This window comes from Halictus rubicundus, chromosome 10 (assembly GCF_050948215.1).
Source record: "Halictus rubicundus isolate RS-2024b chromosome 10, iyHalRubi1_principal, whole genome shotgun sequence".
NCBI classification, from domain to species: domain Eukaryota; kingdom Metazoa; phylum Arthropoda; class Insecta; order Hymenoptera; family Halictidae; genus Halictus; species Halictus rubicundus.
Genome location: NC_135158.1, coordinates 6,280,268 through 6,298,239, shown reverse-complemented (window position 1 = coordinate 6,298,239; position 17,972 = coordinate 6,280,268). Strand labels below are relative to the sequence as shown.

Here is a 17,972-nt window from a genome sequence, read left to right as displayed (position 1 = left end):
CTTATATTAAAGAAGAAGACCCTTTCTGCTACGAATTCTTTGTTAGGCACAGTTCACATTAGTACAGGCCTCAGCTAGTCTTAACGATCGAAATGGCGTGTCGCCGCCATTCTGCTCGATGTATATGTATAACTGTTAATGTATACTGGATGCTTCGGAGAAAGAGAGAGTGTATGTTCATGTGTGCATGTATGTGACTGTGCAGGAGTCAGGCAGAGAAGAAATATGATTAATATAGTCACTGTTATGCTTTAATGTATTTCTAGCGATTTTACCTACTTCTATTAAAACAAAAAAGTCATGTGTTACTAGTTAGCAGTCCCATGTATCTTGTCTAATATTATATCGACTACTATTTTCTTTTTTTTTTTTAGGCTCCATTATCGACATTTTTTATTGTCACATACTTAATTTAACGGAAGTACCGTGTTGTTTCGCTTTTAAATTGGCGCATTTCGTTTGGAAAATCAGTTTCGGAGAGACACGTGGCACAATCCATTCCTTTCGAATTTTCATTTCTAGAAAATTGGTTGTTCAACCCTTTCGTTTCGAATGATTAAGATCATATCTAAAGAAGAAAGAAAAAAAAAGAATTTAATGATAATCGATCCTAGGTATTGTGAATCCAATTAGAGAAAAAAGGAAGTAAAAAGAAAGCTCAATAGGAACGTGATGTAGGTATCGAATTCGTAACACGTTTTCAAAAACGAAATATCAAAAGGGAAGATAATATAACGCTTGGATCACCAGCCAAGAAACATTCTGACTTTTCATCTATGCTATCGCATATTGCATTTTGCAATATAGTTAAGAATAGCTTGTTTGTATAACTACAAATATTACCACTGTTTATCGATGATTATGATGTTATCTTTATTTCGTTCAAAATACGTGCAGTTCGCGCCGCTTTTAATGTTGCGAGTTACTACTGCTTCTTACATGAATTTATTATTGTCAGTATTATGGTTATCGAAGACTATTCTTTCTGAACTAAACATGAATCTGTTCCGGCGATCTCCTCTACAACTACTATACACAGGTCATACCGAGCTTCATAAATTTCTATCAGTTCTATTCATGCACCACTTACTTTCCACGCATTCAACATACTATTAATTTTACTATTGCGTTTCGAATCGTTTTTGCTTCTTTTATCTTGAAAGGCAAAATATATATAACATGATCCACCTAGTAATAAATTCATGTGGCTGTTGAACGAAACATTATAATAGATAATTGTACGTATTTCTCCCAGAAATACATTGCAATTAATCTTATACGGTTACTTTTAAATAAATTTATTAGATAATACTCAAAGAGAATACGTAACTTGTAATACTTAATGTACATATGTTCATTTACTGTTAGGTGGATTCGCTTTTGAACAAAGAATGCAGTTTCTATGTTCGATCGTAAATAAAACCTGACTATTTTAAAACTTTTTAAAATAAACTGAGTTTAATGTAATCTTTTTACAGTGATATAGTTTGGTAAAAATGACATTTTTGTTTGCTTTTTTTTATTTTTGTTTAAGTCTATTTCAACTTTATTCGTTGATTATAAATGAAATGAACAGACAATAGGGTAAATATTTCATTAAATAATATCGCAATGAATTGTTTCCTTCCGAATACATATTTTGTACAATATGGTTTCAACTGCATCCAGTATTACGACAATTGGAATAATTGGAGTAATTTTTTTGTAAAACCTTTTTTATTGTTTTACCAAAGAATACTAAAAGACACTGTTGCATCTGCAAGGGCAATTCAATACGAATTCATCATAATTCTTTTCTACCAATATGGCATCTAACTTGATGGAATTGAACTTAACTACATTCAAACTTAGGTATTACAATATATTTTTCAGAAAATATGACAAAAGAGACAAGTGAAAGATATTTTGCTACATTTTAAAATTCACACACATCTTCGTGCATATTGATGGATTAGAATTTTATGAGCTAATTTATTAAAATTATTTAATTTATTTCATAAATTCACATAATTAATGCAATCTATAATTATATCTATATATATACATATATATCATTTTTTTATAATTGTATATATGTATATGTATATATGTATTGATCAAGACAGACAATTTGTTGATTTATATATATTGTATGTATTATATAAGTATACTACTTTAAGCTTAAGAATACATTACATGATATTTAAAAAAACGCAAATGGCTAGCAGAATATTCTCACTTGAGACTATGAGTTTTCTTTGATTTTTCTTAAATTGTACCAAATCTTTTGCTCTTTTGTGCTCGAATGTAAAGAATGCAAAATCCAATCTTAAAAACAAAAATTATTAAATTTACCGATAGATTATACTTTTCAGAAATGACACTCTCTACAGTAAAAAAGAAAAGATGGAAATTCAATAATTAAAGACCAAAAAGTAATGTGTGTAATTTTTATAAGAAAAAGTATTCACTTGGGTTCTTAAATTCCTTGTATATTAATATTTAATTATCTTGCTTGTAATAAAATTGAAAAATACGAACACTGTTTAGAGAAAAATAATCAAAGAGCTTTTCCCGTGCTAACTAGTATATAAGTTCATAGATGCTTTAAGAATTATGTAAAAGCTATGTTGCGTGGGATTCTATAACAAGTTTTATAAAGACTGATTAGATAAAAAGATACATGAATGTTCAACAAATTGCAGATCAACTTGAAATTTAATTTGAATCCTTTACTTATACAGAAAGGAATTAATAATTAATAAAGGCAGATACAAATTTCATTATACCGCAGAACTTCATCAGAATTTTAGTCAATTAATGCAAAGACACTTGGAATGATTTAAGCGATTGTGCTCAGAATAATATTCTTCCATTCCTTACTGGAGAAATAATTACATTGAAGTATAGCTTATGATGTTAATTAAACGCATTGTATATTTGTGAAAATTTATGAATATATTATGTAGACAAGAACATACAACTTCTTAATTGGTGTAATCATTGCTGTATCTTCATTGATACTTTTTATGTTACATAATTATTTTTTAACATATAAAAATACAAAAAATGATTCAAAAACCCTTTGTGTAAGTTCAATTAAATATACATATTAAACTATAGAAAAAATGAAGCAATCACAAATATTTCTTCCTCTATTAATTATCTTCCATTATCGTGTTTATTTATACTTCATTTAACAAGTATGTTATACTATGATATTATAGTTACATAAAAATATCGTATGATTTCTTAATAATATACTTTACGTTTATACAAATTATCATTATATCGACACTTGTTATTTTTTTAATAAGTTTATAAAAATATTGTACGATTAATATTCAAAAAGTTTGAAGCGAAGCATTTTCTTCCTTAATTTTATATTCGTCAGATATCCTGTAAGTTAAATAAAACAAGTTACTAAAAAAGCACATAAAATAATTTTGATGGATTAATTAGTTGTTTGAAACCCAGACACTTAATAATTCATAAATTTAAATAAATCTATATATTGTTACTTAAAAAGAGAGATATTATCTTTACAAAGAATTTTGCAACACTGTGTACAAAAATTATGTATCTACAAAAGTTATAAATCAATTAAATGGCTATATGCATTTCAGAATAAATTAATTAGTAATGATATACTTACTACGGGACAAATTCCGGAATAGTTTGCAATCATATCCGTTGTAGATCATTTCGACGTCTTGCATGGGCACCCATGCAAGCAAAGAATCCAATAATGCCGATAATTAATCCGAGAATTAAAGCTAAAGTATCGCCGAAATCAAAACCGGTTGATGCCGCCGCAAAATCGAACGTAGAGAAAATTGCAAGGATATAAATCCACATTTTTGTCGATAATAAATGTAATAACCTGTACAATAATGTGTTTTAGCGAACAGTATAACACTCTCGTGCAACAATAATCAATAACACGTATACGATTTGTTAAACTTACAAATTGCACTGTGAAATTACTATTATTTTTTTGCGTTTCACACACACATAACACGGTAATTAACGTTTTGATGACGCTCCGCTAATCTGTGATTGTTATTAAAATCGCAGTAAAGATATGGTTACTACCACGCTAATTCACAATGACTATTTAATAAATCTGAAGTCTATGAATAGAACACAATTGATACAAGGGACTCAATTTTATTATTTATTACATAAATATTATGGAAAGACGCATTTTTATAAGGTGTAGTATTATAAAGTGTTGGAAAAGGCAGAAATATGATTACTGCGACTTTGATTAAAAATGTAAATAAAAATTGATTAGATATATTAGACAATAAAATAAATTAATAGTCGTTTTAATAAATAATTCGCTATGTAATCCATATAACTTTTGTACAAAATATGCTACGTCCCATTTCAGAACATAAGGTTATTCTATAAGAGAAAATGGAGTGATGAAATTCTATTTAAAGAAGTTATCTTTTCATTTTACATATTATTGAACATAAAGTAAGTTATATGAGTAAATAAACAATAAAATAATATATATATATTGTTTTCAAAATTTCAAGCTTGTTCAAAAGATTGAACGCGTAAACATAAATATTCAAATTAATCTGTAACAAAATATGACATGCTTTCGCGATTTATTATATTTGGTATGATTTATTATTATAACAAAACGTTGAAACTTTTGTATTGTTAATACAGTTTGATCGGTAATTGGTGCGGAGACTCCTCGACCAATGAAAATACATGCATGGTGTCGTGGCGTCGAACCGTTCCATTTACGAATGTAGTGGTCGCAACCTAATTTAGTGACGATAAAGATGCAGCTGTGCAATGCTTAAGGTGGCGTCACTTGCTTACTGGGGGAAGTATAGAGACAGATATTATATTGGCGCGTATCGACCGAGTAAAAACAATTTTTTCCATCGTCGCTTACACATTTCAACAATTCAAATCAGGTACAGTAAATCAAATCGTGCACATGTTTATTCGTTCATTGGCCAGAGGCATCTCGAGTTTTCGCACGTTAGCATGTACCTTTTCAAGGAGATAATCGTTGCCGTTTTGTAGCCATTTTGCTATCCGTTGATAAATGCAAGGCATTTTCGTACCGACTGGTGAACCGCGTACTCTTGTCACATATAAAATACGAATACCCCCTGGGAACCTTTCCAAACATCTTTCTTTAAGTACGAATCGTTCCTACGAAGCAACTACACAAATTCAATGAATGTTTTGCCTAGAAAGAATACGTGCGTGAGTCACGCACGGTGAAGAACCCTCATACGCTCGTATAAATCAATTTAAAAAGGAAACTAAGCAACTTGCAGAACGATCGTGGCGCAATAAACTTTTCATTCTGTTGCTTAATGTTTCGTTAATCCTGATTTATTTGCTTGTAGGATTACTGAACTATTTACTTTTCTGCTATTGTTACACGCATATGCACAAACTTCTCATGCATGCAGAAATGAACGAGCAGAAAGGAAATATATTTTTGTAGTGAATGTAACACCTATAGTACCAGACTGTTGATACATTCCTTGCAAAAGTTTCTACCTTTTTCAAAATATGGATTGAATGTTTAAATTATTTTGAGTCTGAAGGGTAAATACTTTGCAAATATAAATATTAGTGACTATTATTAGTTATATTGTGTTGTTATTATTCTTTCTCTTTTACATAATAGTCCCTTGTCCCAATACTAAATGCAAATTCGGGTTTTAACAAATTATATACTAATCAAGTAAGTCGTACAATAGAACTAAATGAAATGTATTTTATCTTTTCAAGAACCATTTCTCGGTCATTAATTCTGAAACTACCATGGAAATGTCCCATGAAATATTGGATACTATAGATACCAGCAATGATAAAAATATGATAAAAGTAAAAGTATTAAAACATGCCATAATGGAGGAAAATATGGTAGTTGAATCTGAGGCTACAGTGGATTCCGCAGACGCGGAAATAGAAGAAATTATAGAAATAATAGAGGAAGTGGAAGAGGAAGAGTCTTTGCAAGATGATTGCTTTGTGGAGACGACAAAAATAAATGATGAAGACAGCGAGAAATGTATAGAAAAAGTGCAAAATGATCAATACGACAGAACTTCAGAAATGGAAGTTTATGCGTATGAAGAAAGTGATAATATAGAGGAAAGCGGGAAAAAGGAAGAGTCACAGAAAAATAATAATAAACAGGTAATAGCGTACGATGTAGACGAAGATTGGCAGGATGAAGATATGGAAGAGGAAGAGGAATATGAACAAAATTCGGATGCTACAAGCCATTGCACAGAATTGCATGAAGAAATAAAATCTGTAAATAATCAAACAATTAATTTTCCTTTACAAACGAATAGATCAGAATCTAGAGATAGTATAGAATCTATAGATAGGACAGAAAAGTCTAAGCTAGCTCAAGATTATAAAAATGTAAATAATGAAGAAAATGTTGATAGTAGCGTAAGTCACGAAATCGTAAAGAATGTCGAAAACAATTTATTGTATACTGTCCTTGGTACAAAGAAGCAAAATTCTGTGCAACCATTGCAGTCTGACAAACTTTCTGATCCTCATTTCATTAAAGTGAGTATCAATATTATTTTCATAGTTACTATTACAGTCAATTACATAGTTGATGGCACACACAGTTTAAATTCTTAAGACTGTATACTGTATATGTAATGACAAGATCGTTGTTTTCAGATGGAGCAACTTGATGAGAATACTATCCCAGTCCAAGGAACAATTTATTATGAAGGAGATAATATAAATACTTTGTACGTAGCTCAGGCTGTGGACGAGAATGAACAGTACACATATGACACTGTACCTGTGGAACAGGATGAACAAGTATGGGAAACAGATAACATAGATACCAGTCAACCTCAAGAAAAAGATGATTCTCAAGTAATGCTCTTTGAAATGAGAAATTCATATTCTCTCGTAGTATGTACAAACATTTCGTACTACTGGAACATACTAACTAAACTATCCAATTCATTCCTAGGAGCAAATATTTTTACACGAAGACGAGGACGGTCAATTATATTTCAAGGATGATGCTGGAGTGTTGCAGCCAGTATATTTAACTGAAGATGGACATTATGCTATTGCAGAAAATAACGATGATCATGAGAATAAAGAAATGCAAGCCAAATCTCAAGAAAATGCCAGACGAGTGGAAGAAGAGGAACCTTATTCTATTCCAGAGGCTGAAATAAAATCTCCTCATAGTAACAAACAGGTATTATCAATCGTTTTTCGATCAAATTTTATATCCATACGAAATTTTCCTATTTCGATTTGTACTCTTACAGAATTTTCGGGATTTTCGAGAATGATCTCAAATAGTCTCGAATATTATTCCCGAGAGTAATCCCAAATGATCGCGAATATTCTTAGTATCCTGAAAATTCTCGGGAATCCTGGTATTATTCGAGAACCCGTTTCGACCCGACATTTTCGGGTTCTCGCATACCTCTAGTACTGTACTACCTCTTCCCTTTCTTTTTTTAGAGTTCCGTGCTTTCTGCAGCTGATCTCGACAATGAGGATAACACGGTGACGATATCCTTGATAATATCCGAAGATGAACACGGTCAAAAACGGACACAAGTTATTATTCCTACAACAGATAATTTGAAGTGCGATATTTGTAACAAAAGTTTCAAAACATCTTTCCAATTACTTCGGCACAATAGATTGAAACACGCACGCGAGGAAGATATTACCACTAGAAACTTTCCGTGCGATCTTTGCCCTAAGAGGTGATTTTCTTATAAATTATGTAATCTGCAGGATGTTCATTTTAGTATTTCAAAGAACGATTAGCTGATTTTTGTATACAGGTATCCGGATCAAAATTCATTGGCCCGTCATAGGAAGACTCATACGGGTGACCGACCGTTTCTATGTCTCGAGTGTCATAAAAATTTCCCGACGTCGACCGCTTTGCGTCGTCACTTGACGCTCCATAATTCACAGTCACGACCACTGCCGTGCATTTACTGTGGTCGCCGTTTCATAGAGAAAGCTAGTCTGGTTAAACACGAACAGTCACATTTGGCTGCCGATCAGTGGACCCATACATGCGACGTATGTCATAAGACATTCTCGCATGCGACTGATCTGAGTCTCCATAAAAAGTATCATGATCCGGATAAGAAATTTGACTGTGAGGTTTGTGGCCGAGAGTTCAGCCGATTGAACAATTTGCAGAGACATATGATGGTACATCAACAAGTACGTATGATCAATAAGATCTTCAGTCGTTAAATTCTTCGTGTCTCGGTGTAAGAGAGAAGGTTTCAAAGATTTTACTATTTCTCATATTTTCTGCAATTTGTACGCATCACTTTGAAATTACTGAAACTCGTTGTTCATTCTTAAATACATTCTTTCGTATACGCGAACGTTAACGTTAATAAGTATTTTTATAATTGTTCACTGCAGCAAGGAGCTAACGAGGAGATACTCTCGTGCGATGTGTGCGGCATTACGTATAAATTTATGAGTTCGTTAACGAGACACATGGTGACCACGCACATGAACCCAGAAAAATTAAGACAACAGGCAGAAGAGCAACGGAGAAAACGAGAAAATAATTACCGACGTTACCTGGAAAATCGGAAAATGTACGAAACTCAACACTCGGGCGGATATGGTACAAAACGTAGTTACCAACACACACGAATGCTTAGCGAAAGTAATGATGAAGCGGCTTGATTCGTATTTCCTAACGGATAATATATTATTTGAAAAAATCATGATAAGACCAGACACCTCAAAGTGGAAGAACAAAGAGAGAGTGGGAGAAAAAGTACTAGAAGTACTGCGCGCAACGTAGTGATGTTTCTATATGATTTTATTTCTATAGTGACAATAGATGTGCATTTAATTTAATAAAGATATGAGCAATGTAATCTCCGTAAGATGTTCACCTATGTATCTTTACAAAAATTTACAAATATACTTATAAAAGATCATATATGTATATCAAAAAGACATATGTACATGTGTATATATGTATGTATATATATATACGTCTTTTTGATATATATATTTTTTTTTAGATAATATATGTATTTACAAATACAAAATTAATTTTCATTGTGCATTAGGATTTTAAATTGTAGATATACCTATTACTAGAAACGTTCTAACATACATATACACGTTATATTGTACTTCTTGTATAATAAAAATGATGTACTGTGGGTAAGTATTTGTAAAATATTTGTCAAAACGATGAGTTTACAAATCAAGTTTTTGTTTACGTAAATTTGTATAAAAATATGTGGCGCTTGAATACATTGTTTTTTACATCTCTGTGTTTGTGTTACTATAAGGAGCTATTAAACGAAAATCTGATCAAATAACAAAATACCGAGTACTACGTATACTACCTATGAGCATCTATTTCTACTTCTTGAGCGATATTGATTTCTTTAATTGCAAGTAGCCGGATATACCAACTGTTGCCAGTATGTTTCATTGTTGCAACATATATCTATGTCACATGACAAATGTAAATAAGATAATATGTCGTGAATGTGTGCGTGTGTATATATACACCCCTCTCACGTTATGAAGTTTGTTGTATCAGTATTTCACAATGAAATGAAAACGCGTGACTTTGTATCTCTTCTAAAGTATAAGTTCCTTTAAAAAATTCCTTTTTTTTTTTAAATTACTAGTAACGAGTAGTAATAATACAAAACGACATCGACAGAAACGAGGTAACAAAGATGCCTAGCATTAAACGAAGTTATTGAAACAATATTTTAAGAATTACTTTAAGGTTAATTTTTTAATTTATTTTTATAAACAACTATTTCAAGTTATTTTTTAAATATTAATAATAGCGGTGGTAATAATCTAATAGAGGAGTAAGTCATATTTTATAATAACTTGAAGAGTCTCGCAGTCACATTTTGTACAATATATATTGGAAAAAATGTATTTCCGCGTCTTACGTAATAAAATTTTTATTTCGAGAATACAGAGATTTTAATTTTTTATATCCCGCTAGTGTTTTCAATTATTTGCGTACCATAAGTTTAACTATATGTATTTCGTTTTGTATTATTCTTAATTTTAGTTTGATACATTTCATCATAGTGAACTATATATATTAAAAATGTTTATTTGTTACAGATAAGCATTAATAAATTAATCGACCTCATTTCATTTAAATTGCTGACAACATGGAAAAACATGATGCGTTATTGCAAATACATTTGGAGAGACCTATCTACGAGCAGGAAACTTTAAACGAGGATTATCATTATGAGAAACCTCATATGTCAGGTATATAAAAATATAATATTCTTATACGTATATAAATCTACACGAAAAATCATTTTATGGAATCGGTGCTTACAGTTGTGGAAGATACAATAAATGCCTTCAAGTCTAAAAATTGGAAAAAATGTGTGATATCTATGATCCCAGCAATAAGTTGGTTGAGAACTTATCAGTGGAAAGACTCCATAACATCTGATATAATTTCTGGTTTGACTGTGGCGATTATGCATATACCTCAGGGCATGGCCTATGCACTTTTGGCAAACGTTCCAGCCATAGTTGGAATATACATGGCATTTTTCCCTGTTCTAGTGTACTTCTTCTTTGGCACATCCAGACATGTGTCGATGGGTATGGGAAAAACATTTTTATTATGATTTCGATAATAGAATTTGATTTGATAAAAAAATTTTGACTTTGTTACAAACAGTATGAGTATTTACTTTTTTGTGTACCATACCTAGGCATTTGTGCATTCAGTAAAATACTACTTCTATTACAGAAGAGTTACACATAGTTCCTTTTAATAAGAACTTATTAGTCAAGCTAGAACAATGAAACATTATTGGCACCCATCAGGAACTTTTGCTGTGGTTTCCTTGATGACTGGGAAAACTGTGATGACTTACTCTAAACCACATGATATTATAAGTGCGAATGGTACGGAATTGTTGGCCACCCATCCTGGCGACGTTTCATATGCATTTACACCCATGCAGGTAGCAACGGCTGTTACACTGATGGTTGGAATATATCAGGTAACGCTTCATAAACATTTTACCATATCAAATTTTAAAATTAGTAACTACTTTTCTATTTCTTTTTTCAGATTACAATGTATATATTTCATTTGGGGATTATAAGCACGTTGCTTAGCGAACCTCTAGTGAATAGTTTTACAACTGGTGCAGCTGTTTATGTTTTGGTATCCCAATTTAAAGATTTGCTAGGTATAAAAATTCCAAAACACAAAGGATACTTCAAACTCCTTTTAGTAAATATGTAGCATTAAAACAAATTCATTGCGATCAAACCATATTAACAATGATAAATTAATTTAAAAAAATTAATTTCAGACATTGATAAGCATATTTAAAGAAATAAAGAATACAAATTTAAGTGCTGTAATGATGTCATTAATAACGATTATTATTCTTGTATGTAACAATGAATTTTTAAAGGTATTATCATTTACATATTTAGATCCTATCATAATTTGTTATTGTAAACATATAGAAATAATTATAACTTTTAATTTTTTTATATAAGCCATGGGCAAATAAAAAATGTAGCTTTCCAATACCGATTGAATTGATTGCAGTTGTAAGTGGAACTTTAATTTCAAAATATTTTTGTTTATTTGAAAAGTATAACATTCAAGATGTAGGTAATATTCCATTAGGGTACGTAATTGTTTTATTTACTAATTTTGTATGAATATAAATATTCTTATTATATAAATTTAAACGTGTGACAGACTTCCAGCCCCCGAGGTACCAACATTTGAATTACTACACCTTGTAGCTATAGATTGTATTGCTATAACAATGGTATCTTATACCATAACCATATCAATGGCTTTGATATTTGCACAGAAGCTTAATTACAAAATTAATTCAAATCAAGAGCTCCTTGCAATGGTAAGGTATTACTTTTGTTTTCCCTTTATCTTATCTGTTATCTGTTTAATTTCCAAATATTGTTATAGGGCTTAAGTAATATTTTTGGATCATTTTTCTCATGTATGCCAGTATCTGCATCGTTAAGTAGATCTTTAATTCAACAAACAGTTGGTGGCCGAACACAAATAGCCAGCATTGTATCTTGTTTAATATTACTGATTATTCTTTTATGGATTGGTCCATTCTTTGAACCTTTGCCACGATGTGTTCTAGCATCTATTATTGTTGTAAGTATACAAATAGTTTTTTTCAGCTATTTTATAAATCATTTTTTTATAAATTTATTTTCATTCGTAGGTGGCTTTGAAAGGAATGTTTCAGCAAGCCAGTCAGCTGGCAAAATTCTGGAAGTTGAATAAATGCGATGCAACGATCTGGATCGTTACTTTCCTCATGGTTGTAATAGTAAACATTGACATTGGCCTACTTTTTGGGATTATGATGTCGCTTGGAATTATTTTATTGCAAAGTGTCAGGCCTTACACTTGTTTGCTGGGGCATATACCAAACACAGATTTATATTTAGATATAAGTCGATATAAATCAGTATGTCTTTTTCATAATTAATTTTGTATAATCAATGTGTAGCTATTATAATTTCCATTAATTTTTTGTATAATTTTCAGGCGATAGAAATTCCTGGACTGAAAATTTTTCAGTATTGCGGTACTCTAAACTTTGCGAACTGCAACTATTTTAAATCAGAATTGTACAGAATAGTTGGAGTAAATCCACAGAAAGTCATAGATCATAGACAGAAATTAAGAGAAAATGGGATTTACGTAGACACACATGACTTAGAGGACAAACAGGAATTACGTTGTATAATCATGGATATGGGTGCCTTAAGTTATATTGACTCCAGCGGCGTATTCATGTTGCACACGATTATAAAAGCATTCGATCAGATCGATGTACATTTTTATCTGGTAAATTGCACGATCCCTATTTTCGAAACTATTAAAAAATGTGACTTGTATTTGCACGGCAAACTTACATTCAAGATTTTTGCAACGATACAAGACGCTAAAATGTATTTAGAAAAACAAAATTACTCAAAATAGTATACGCCCGTTGCTGTACTTATTTTGTCAATGGTGCAAATGTTTCTATAAATATATTTGTTTTTCTTGTTTATGTGATACTGTTATTAATTTAATGATACTTACGGGGATAGTATTAAAACAACAAACTTTGAATATATAGTAAAATGTAGAATGAAATGTTCATATTTGCGAACAATTGACATAGAACAAATTGTTATTTGTTGTATATCATTGTATGTACAAAAATGGAGATTGATATTTCAATCTATACAATTCCAGAACCGAATCTATACTTTCGTACTTGTACTTACTTGTTACTTACTTTTACCTACCTTGTAACTTGTGATATTGCCGATATATATGTACATTATATTTTTATATATATTCATACTTGTATGAAAATTGTACAAAAATTATTATATGCATGGAATATACTCCAAAGACTTCAATAAATTAAAGATTAAACTATAAACCAGTAACTGTTTTATCTTGTTGTGGTCTAGGTATGCGAGAAGAAATGAAGCAATTTTGTCGAGCAATCACAGATTATTTATTTACAGTGATCACTCTATGTACACAGTAACAGTTTCTGGTTACATCAGGTAACTCACTGTCACTATTTAATTTTTTTTTTCTTAAGTGTGTTACTTCCTTTACAATCAAACAACTGACAGTGAAGTAACACGATTCACGGCTGCAGCACAATACTTCTAGTTTCAAGGCAGTGGGGCCTGCACTGTTGTTTGTATTACAGAATAAATACTCAAATTGTATGGCAAAACATTGTTCGACAATGCATTGTGAGGAAGTTACGTAATTTAGCTATGTCTGTTTTTCTCTCTAACTGTAATTGCTTCTCAATTCGATTAAAAATATCGACGGTATATGACAATTAAGCAACACCATACTTTTTCTTAAGAGATTCGGGCATCTCTGGTGGTGGTGGGCGTGGCATACGGAGCCACACTTTCACAGCATCGTAAATAAACCATTGTGCTGCTGTCAATGTACCAATCATGACAATCCTAGGACCAAGACCCTTCCATACTCCAGCAAAACCAAGTTTTCTCAGAACATCTCCTGCTGTTGCTCCCTTCTCTTGATTTAACTTCGACACGACCTGTATTAACAAAATTCGTAAAAACATTGTATCAGTGTATTAATTATTTTAAAAGTTAAATTCTAGTCACATAAGAAATACACTTACAGAATCGGCAGGATGCGATACAACAGCACAGAATACACCAGCAATGTAACCAGCTGCGAAGGTGACAATCAACTGTTCACCTTTGGTGCACTCTAATCTTGGTTTGGGTACTACATATTTGTACAAAAGCTCAACCGTACGCTCGAAACAAGCAAACTTCATCATTGTATATGGAATTTGACGAAGCCACAAAGGTACCAGCCCTTTGTAGAAGCCACCAAGACCTTCTTCGGAGTACATCTTGGGGAATGCTTCTCTCAAAGTACTTGCATAGCCAGGCATGGTTTGGATTCTGACCTGTGTAAATAAGAGACATGCAGTGTATAGTAGAAGTCTTACAGTCTACAATTTACTTGATAATCTCTGAATTAATAGTTGTTCGAGGAAACTTACAACATGTATGATATTGGACATGATGAGGCAAAGATGAGGATCGGTAGGAACAGTGTGGAGAAACAAAAGAACAATTCTGTCTTGTTTTGGATGTAGGAGTAGTCACAGGAATGCATAGATAATACAAGAGTAGTATCTGTTAATTTTTTGAAATTGTAACAGGGACAGTATCGATCTAACTGTTCTCTCTTTTCAAAAACGTTAAGAAAGTTATTCGTATGTGTAAGTGGCGCAAAATAATTAATAATTACTTTAGCAGCTTCAAGCGGAGCAAGACCAATGTCAGCAAAGAACTCCGCAGATGCTGAAGAAACTAGGTATAAAGTTGTTCTGTACTCGTAAGACAGTTCCTCTCCAGCAAGGGCCGAATAATATACTTTGAAGACTTCGTAAAGACCAAATTTAAACATTCCTTGAGTAGAATAGCCGAAGAATGTTGGAGCCCATCCTCTTACCAAACCACGAGTACCATCCTCAGCCAATGTCACCTAATCAAAAACATACAGTAAAAATATTCTTTGTTGTGCACAATATCTGCACAATATTGTTATTAGAAATAACTGATCACTTACCCTGAATCCATTGAAGACTGACTTGTATTTTGCAGGGTCCACTTGAATTCGGCACTTCACCAAATCCAAAGGTGTAACCATGGTGTGAGTAATACCGCATGACAAAATACCACCCAAACCACATAGCATAAAATATTTGTTTGATCCAAATTCACAGCTATCTACATTAAAAAAAAAAAAGAATTTATTGTAGCTCTTATAGTATTCTTAATTATTAACTGCAATTATTAGAAAATTACATTGAATATAATATTCGAACGGATGTGATTCACATAATTTTACTAATTTAAACGAAATATGACATCCCAGCGAATTAATCGATAAAAAGGACTTCCATTGATCAGCTGTTACTTCTAAGCAACGTGCGGCATTGAAATTTGGCAAAGTATCAAAATTAGCACGAATGACCGTGCCACCTTGCCATTATCCAATAATAAACCGTCCAAGTACACCGGGATATTTTTAATTGGTTTCTCGGTCGCGGCCACTGTACCAATACACTATTATTTTTAATCGAATGTCAACCAAGGCTACAAGGACGACATTCACACGCGTATTTTCGACAAAATGGCTGCCCTTATGCAACCCTTCGTAAGCGGACAGATACCGAATATCACAAAATTGTTCGCCGAGTTACATAAAGACAATTTCGCAATTTCCCTTGTTCATTTATAACACGAATTTCGCCAGTTATTAAAAATATATATCCTCTAGGGGTCGCAAAACATCGAAAAAAGTCGTAAATAGAAATGTATGAATTTATAACTATACAACTTGCCATGCGGTGAAATATACATTCGTTACATAATTTGACTGCATTAAAATGATAAATCTTTCGTATATTTTTATATATTTGTCTAATACGAGCGTTCGCGATTTCTTGGATTGGTTAATTGATTAAAACTTCATATTTGCAACATTCCGAACGTAATATGTGCAAATGATATTTTAGATTATGTAATAACATTCATGTGACTCAAACAATGCTTGAAAAGATATTGATTTATCTAACGATCGTTACATTTGCTTGCAATAAGCAGGTGTCGACGAGAATGATCTTTTGACATGCACAGTTAAGGTGAGACAATTAATTCATACTTAATCATGAATGACGTTTCATAGTATGATTTATGTGAAAATTATTTGCAAACTACTCACCGCCAGTATTAGCGGATGCCAGCGCAATATTGCGGTTCTTAACCAGTGGCTGTGAAATATCGTTCTGTCCCTGACATTTAGCTGTCACGAACAAGTTCGTTTTGGCTACGTCCAGTATTGAGGGCCACATCTTGTCTCTGTCACTTCACCTATGCACACCACCAGAAAGTAAGAATTTCTGTGCAATAATTATATTAGTTTAAACTATTAGCTACGAAACCTTCTGGGACTCGACTCTCGCCTCCGCGTTGTGGGAAAAGAGTGGCAGAGACTTCAATAATGGAATTCGTTTAGCGGCACAACCCATTGATTAGTACTTTATAGATAGGATGTCGAAAGTATTCGGGCAGCACCGATTTTCTCTGCCACTAGGTGGCTATGAATTAGGATAGAATTTCGACGTTTCCCTAGCATCGACAAGTGATTTTTAATATATTTACGTATTTATGAAGTGGATAACGCATAAACGTACATTTACTGTAACTATTGTACACCACTAAACAAATTGGTTGCACATTCTACGTACCTATGTACATAAATATGTAGATACTGTGGCAATTGAAAGTTACTAGCTGAAAGTTCTGGTCTTTTCTCGCGTTTACAATCAGTTGCAATATATAATAAAAAAGGTACAGCATTTTGAAAATAAAAAGTAATAATGTAAAAAAATAAAAAATATTCGTAATTATGTTTCTGTAAGTGACTATTACGTAGATATAGTTAGTATTTAAAATTACGTGTCTGTTCACATTGTTTTCTATGACTCTGTTGTGGCCAGTTGTGGCACTGAGTATACACATGTACATGCTTGTTTTTCATTTGCACGTTTTTAACAGTGTAAAATGATTTCAACATTTATCAATGTTCCAACTTTAAGACATGTTACAAACAGATTTTCGATATTTTTGTGCCGTAATAAAAGTACCGAGGCACAGATTTCTATTAATAAAACAACAGACATAACAACTGATGGAGACTTGGTAATATTTCATTGTAAACTACAATAAAATAAAAATGTTTCGTTGTGTTCTTTAATAAATAAGGAAACATTTTTATTTATCATTTAGTTGCTGTTAAAATAAATTATGTTAATACTGTGCAATTTCTTTATAGCCATCGATTACTGAGAATCCATTTAAAAAAGAGAAAAAGTTATGTATTCTGTGTAAATTGAAGATAGATCCAGATTATAAGAATGTACGTTTGTTGTCCCAATTTCAAAGCCGTCATACGGGCAGAATTTATGGGAAACATATAACCAGATTATGCGATCATAAGCAAAAGAGGGTGGAAGAGGAAATTGAGAAGGCACAACAAGCTGGCACGTTTATGTCTTTAGTATATCATTTAGCCATTAGTTTGGATATTTTGATCATGATTCTTAATGCTTTTTACCTTCCAGGTTTAATGGGATTTATGACAAAAGAACCAAGATATGTGAACGATCCACCACTATTTAATCCAAATCAACCGATCAAGCCACATCCTTATTAAATCTAAAATATATTATGGTAATAATCTTATTCTTTCATAATGTGACATTGTCTATGAATTTTGTAATATAATTTTCTGTTTAGTGAATTTATTGGGAAGTATGTACATATATCATAAATAAATTTAGGTAATAGTATTAAAT

General features: G+C 31.9%; 4 protein-coding genes and 1 long non-coding RNA gene across 9 annotated transcripts; 3 read left to right on the top strand and 2 right to left on the bottom strand.

Annotated features, from left to right (window-relative positions):
- Nucleotides 1–355: 355 nt before the first annotated feature.
- Nucleotides 356–4,488, bottom strand: LOC143358063 (uncharacterized). Its single transcript, XR_013082920.1, has 2 exons — nucleotides 3,635–4,488; nucleotides 356–3,378 (listed from the first exon to the last, which is right to left on the bottom strand). It is a non-coding gene; the product is annotated as an uncharacterized LOC143358063 (long non-coding RNA).
- Nucleotides 4,489–4,691: 203 nt separating this feature from the next.
- Nucleotides 4,692–9,969, top strand: LOC143357707 (uncharacterized). Of its 3 annotated transcripts, none has more exons than XM_076794255.1 (8): nucleotides 4,692–4,922; nucleotides 5,367–5,515; nucleotides 5,758–6,555; nucleotides 6,676–6,879; nucleotides 6,980–7,216; nucleotides 7,489–7,739; nucleotides 7,821–8,214; nucleotides 8,425–9,969. In XM_076794255.1, exons 3-8 carry the CDS (start codon nucleotides 5,791–5,793, stop codon nucleotides 8,695–8,697), a joined length of 2,124 nt encoding a protein of 707 aa, XP_076650370.1. In that variant the 5' UTR covers nucleotides 4,692–4,922; nucleotides 5,367–5,515; nucleotides 5,758–5,790; the 3' UTR covers nucleotides 8,698–9,969. The 3 variants fall into 3 exon arrangements, with proteins under 3 accessions (XP_076650370.1, XP_076650371.1, XP_076650372.1); XM_076794256.1 differs by having other exon boundaries at nucleotides 5,367–5,571; XM_076794257.1 differs by lacking the exon at nucleotides 5,367–5,515.
- LOC143357708 (prestin) lies at nucleotides 9,564–13,828 on the top strand. Of its 3 annotated transcripts, none has more exons than XM_076794259.1 (11): nucleotides 9,564–9,623; nucleotides 10,129–10,281; nucleotides 10,357–10,629; nucleotides 10,858–11,036; nucleotides 11,108–11,272; nucleotides 11,355–11,459; nucleotides 11,548–11,681; nucleotides 11,756–11,918; nucleotides 11,987–12,187; nucleotides 12,258–12,506; nucleotides 12,587–13,828. In XM_076794259.1, the coding sequence occupies exons 2-11, from the start codon at nucleotides 10,179–10,181 to the stop codon at nucleotides 13,022–13,024; spliced, it is 2,010 nt and encodes a 669-aa protein (XP_076650374.1). In that variant the 5' UTR covers nucleotides 9,564–9,623; nucleotides 10,129–10,178; the 3' UTR covers nucleotides 13,025–13,828. The 3 variants fall into 3 exon arrangements, with proteins under 3 accessions (XP_076650374.1, XP_076650373.1, XP_076650376.1); XM_076794258.1 differs by having other exon boundaries at nucleotides 9,570–9,710; XM_076794261.1 differs by lacking the exons at nucleotides 9,564–9,623; nucleotides 10,129–10,281 and having other exon boundaries at nucleotides 10,493–10,629; nucleotides 10,781–11,036.
- Nucleotides 13,533–16,684, bottom strand: Mpcp1 (Mitochondrial phosphate carrier protein 1). The gene is made up of 6 exons (XM_076794269.1): nucleotides 16,557–16,684; nucleotides 16,337–16,485; nucleotides 15,179–15,339; nucleotides 14,858–15,094; nucleotides 14,214–14,510; nucleotides 13,533–14,126 (listed from the first exon to the last, which is right to left on the bottom strand). Exons 2-6 carry the CDS (start codon nucleotides 16,464–16,466, stop codon nucleotides 13,899–13,901), a joined length of 1,053 nt encoding a protein of 350 aa, XP_076650384.1. The 5' UTR covers nucleotides 16,467–16,485; nucleotides 16,557–16,684; the 3' UTR covers nucleotides 13,533–13,898.
- On the top strand, nucleotides 15,910–17,971 carry Mrps18c (mitochondrial ribosomal protein S18C). The gene is made up of 4 exons (XM_076794282.1): nucleotides 15,910–16,256; nucleotides 17,173–17,316; nucleotides 17,450–17,657; nucleotides 17,739–17,971. Exons 2-4 carry the CDS (start codon nucleotides 17,179–17,181, stop codon nucleotides 17,828–17,830), a joined length of 438 nt encoding a protein of 145 aa, XP_076650397.1. The 5' UTR covers nucleotides 15,910–16,256; nucleotides 17,173–17,178; the 3' UTR covers nucleotides 17,831–17,971.
- The last annotated feature ends 1 nt before the right edge of the window (nucleotide 17,972 follows it).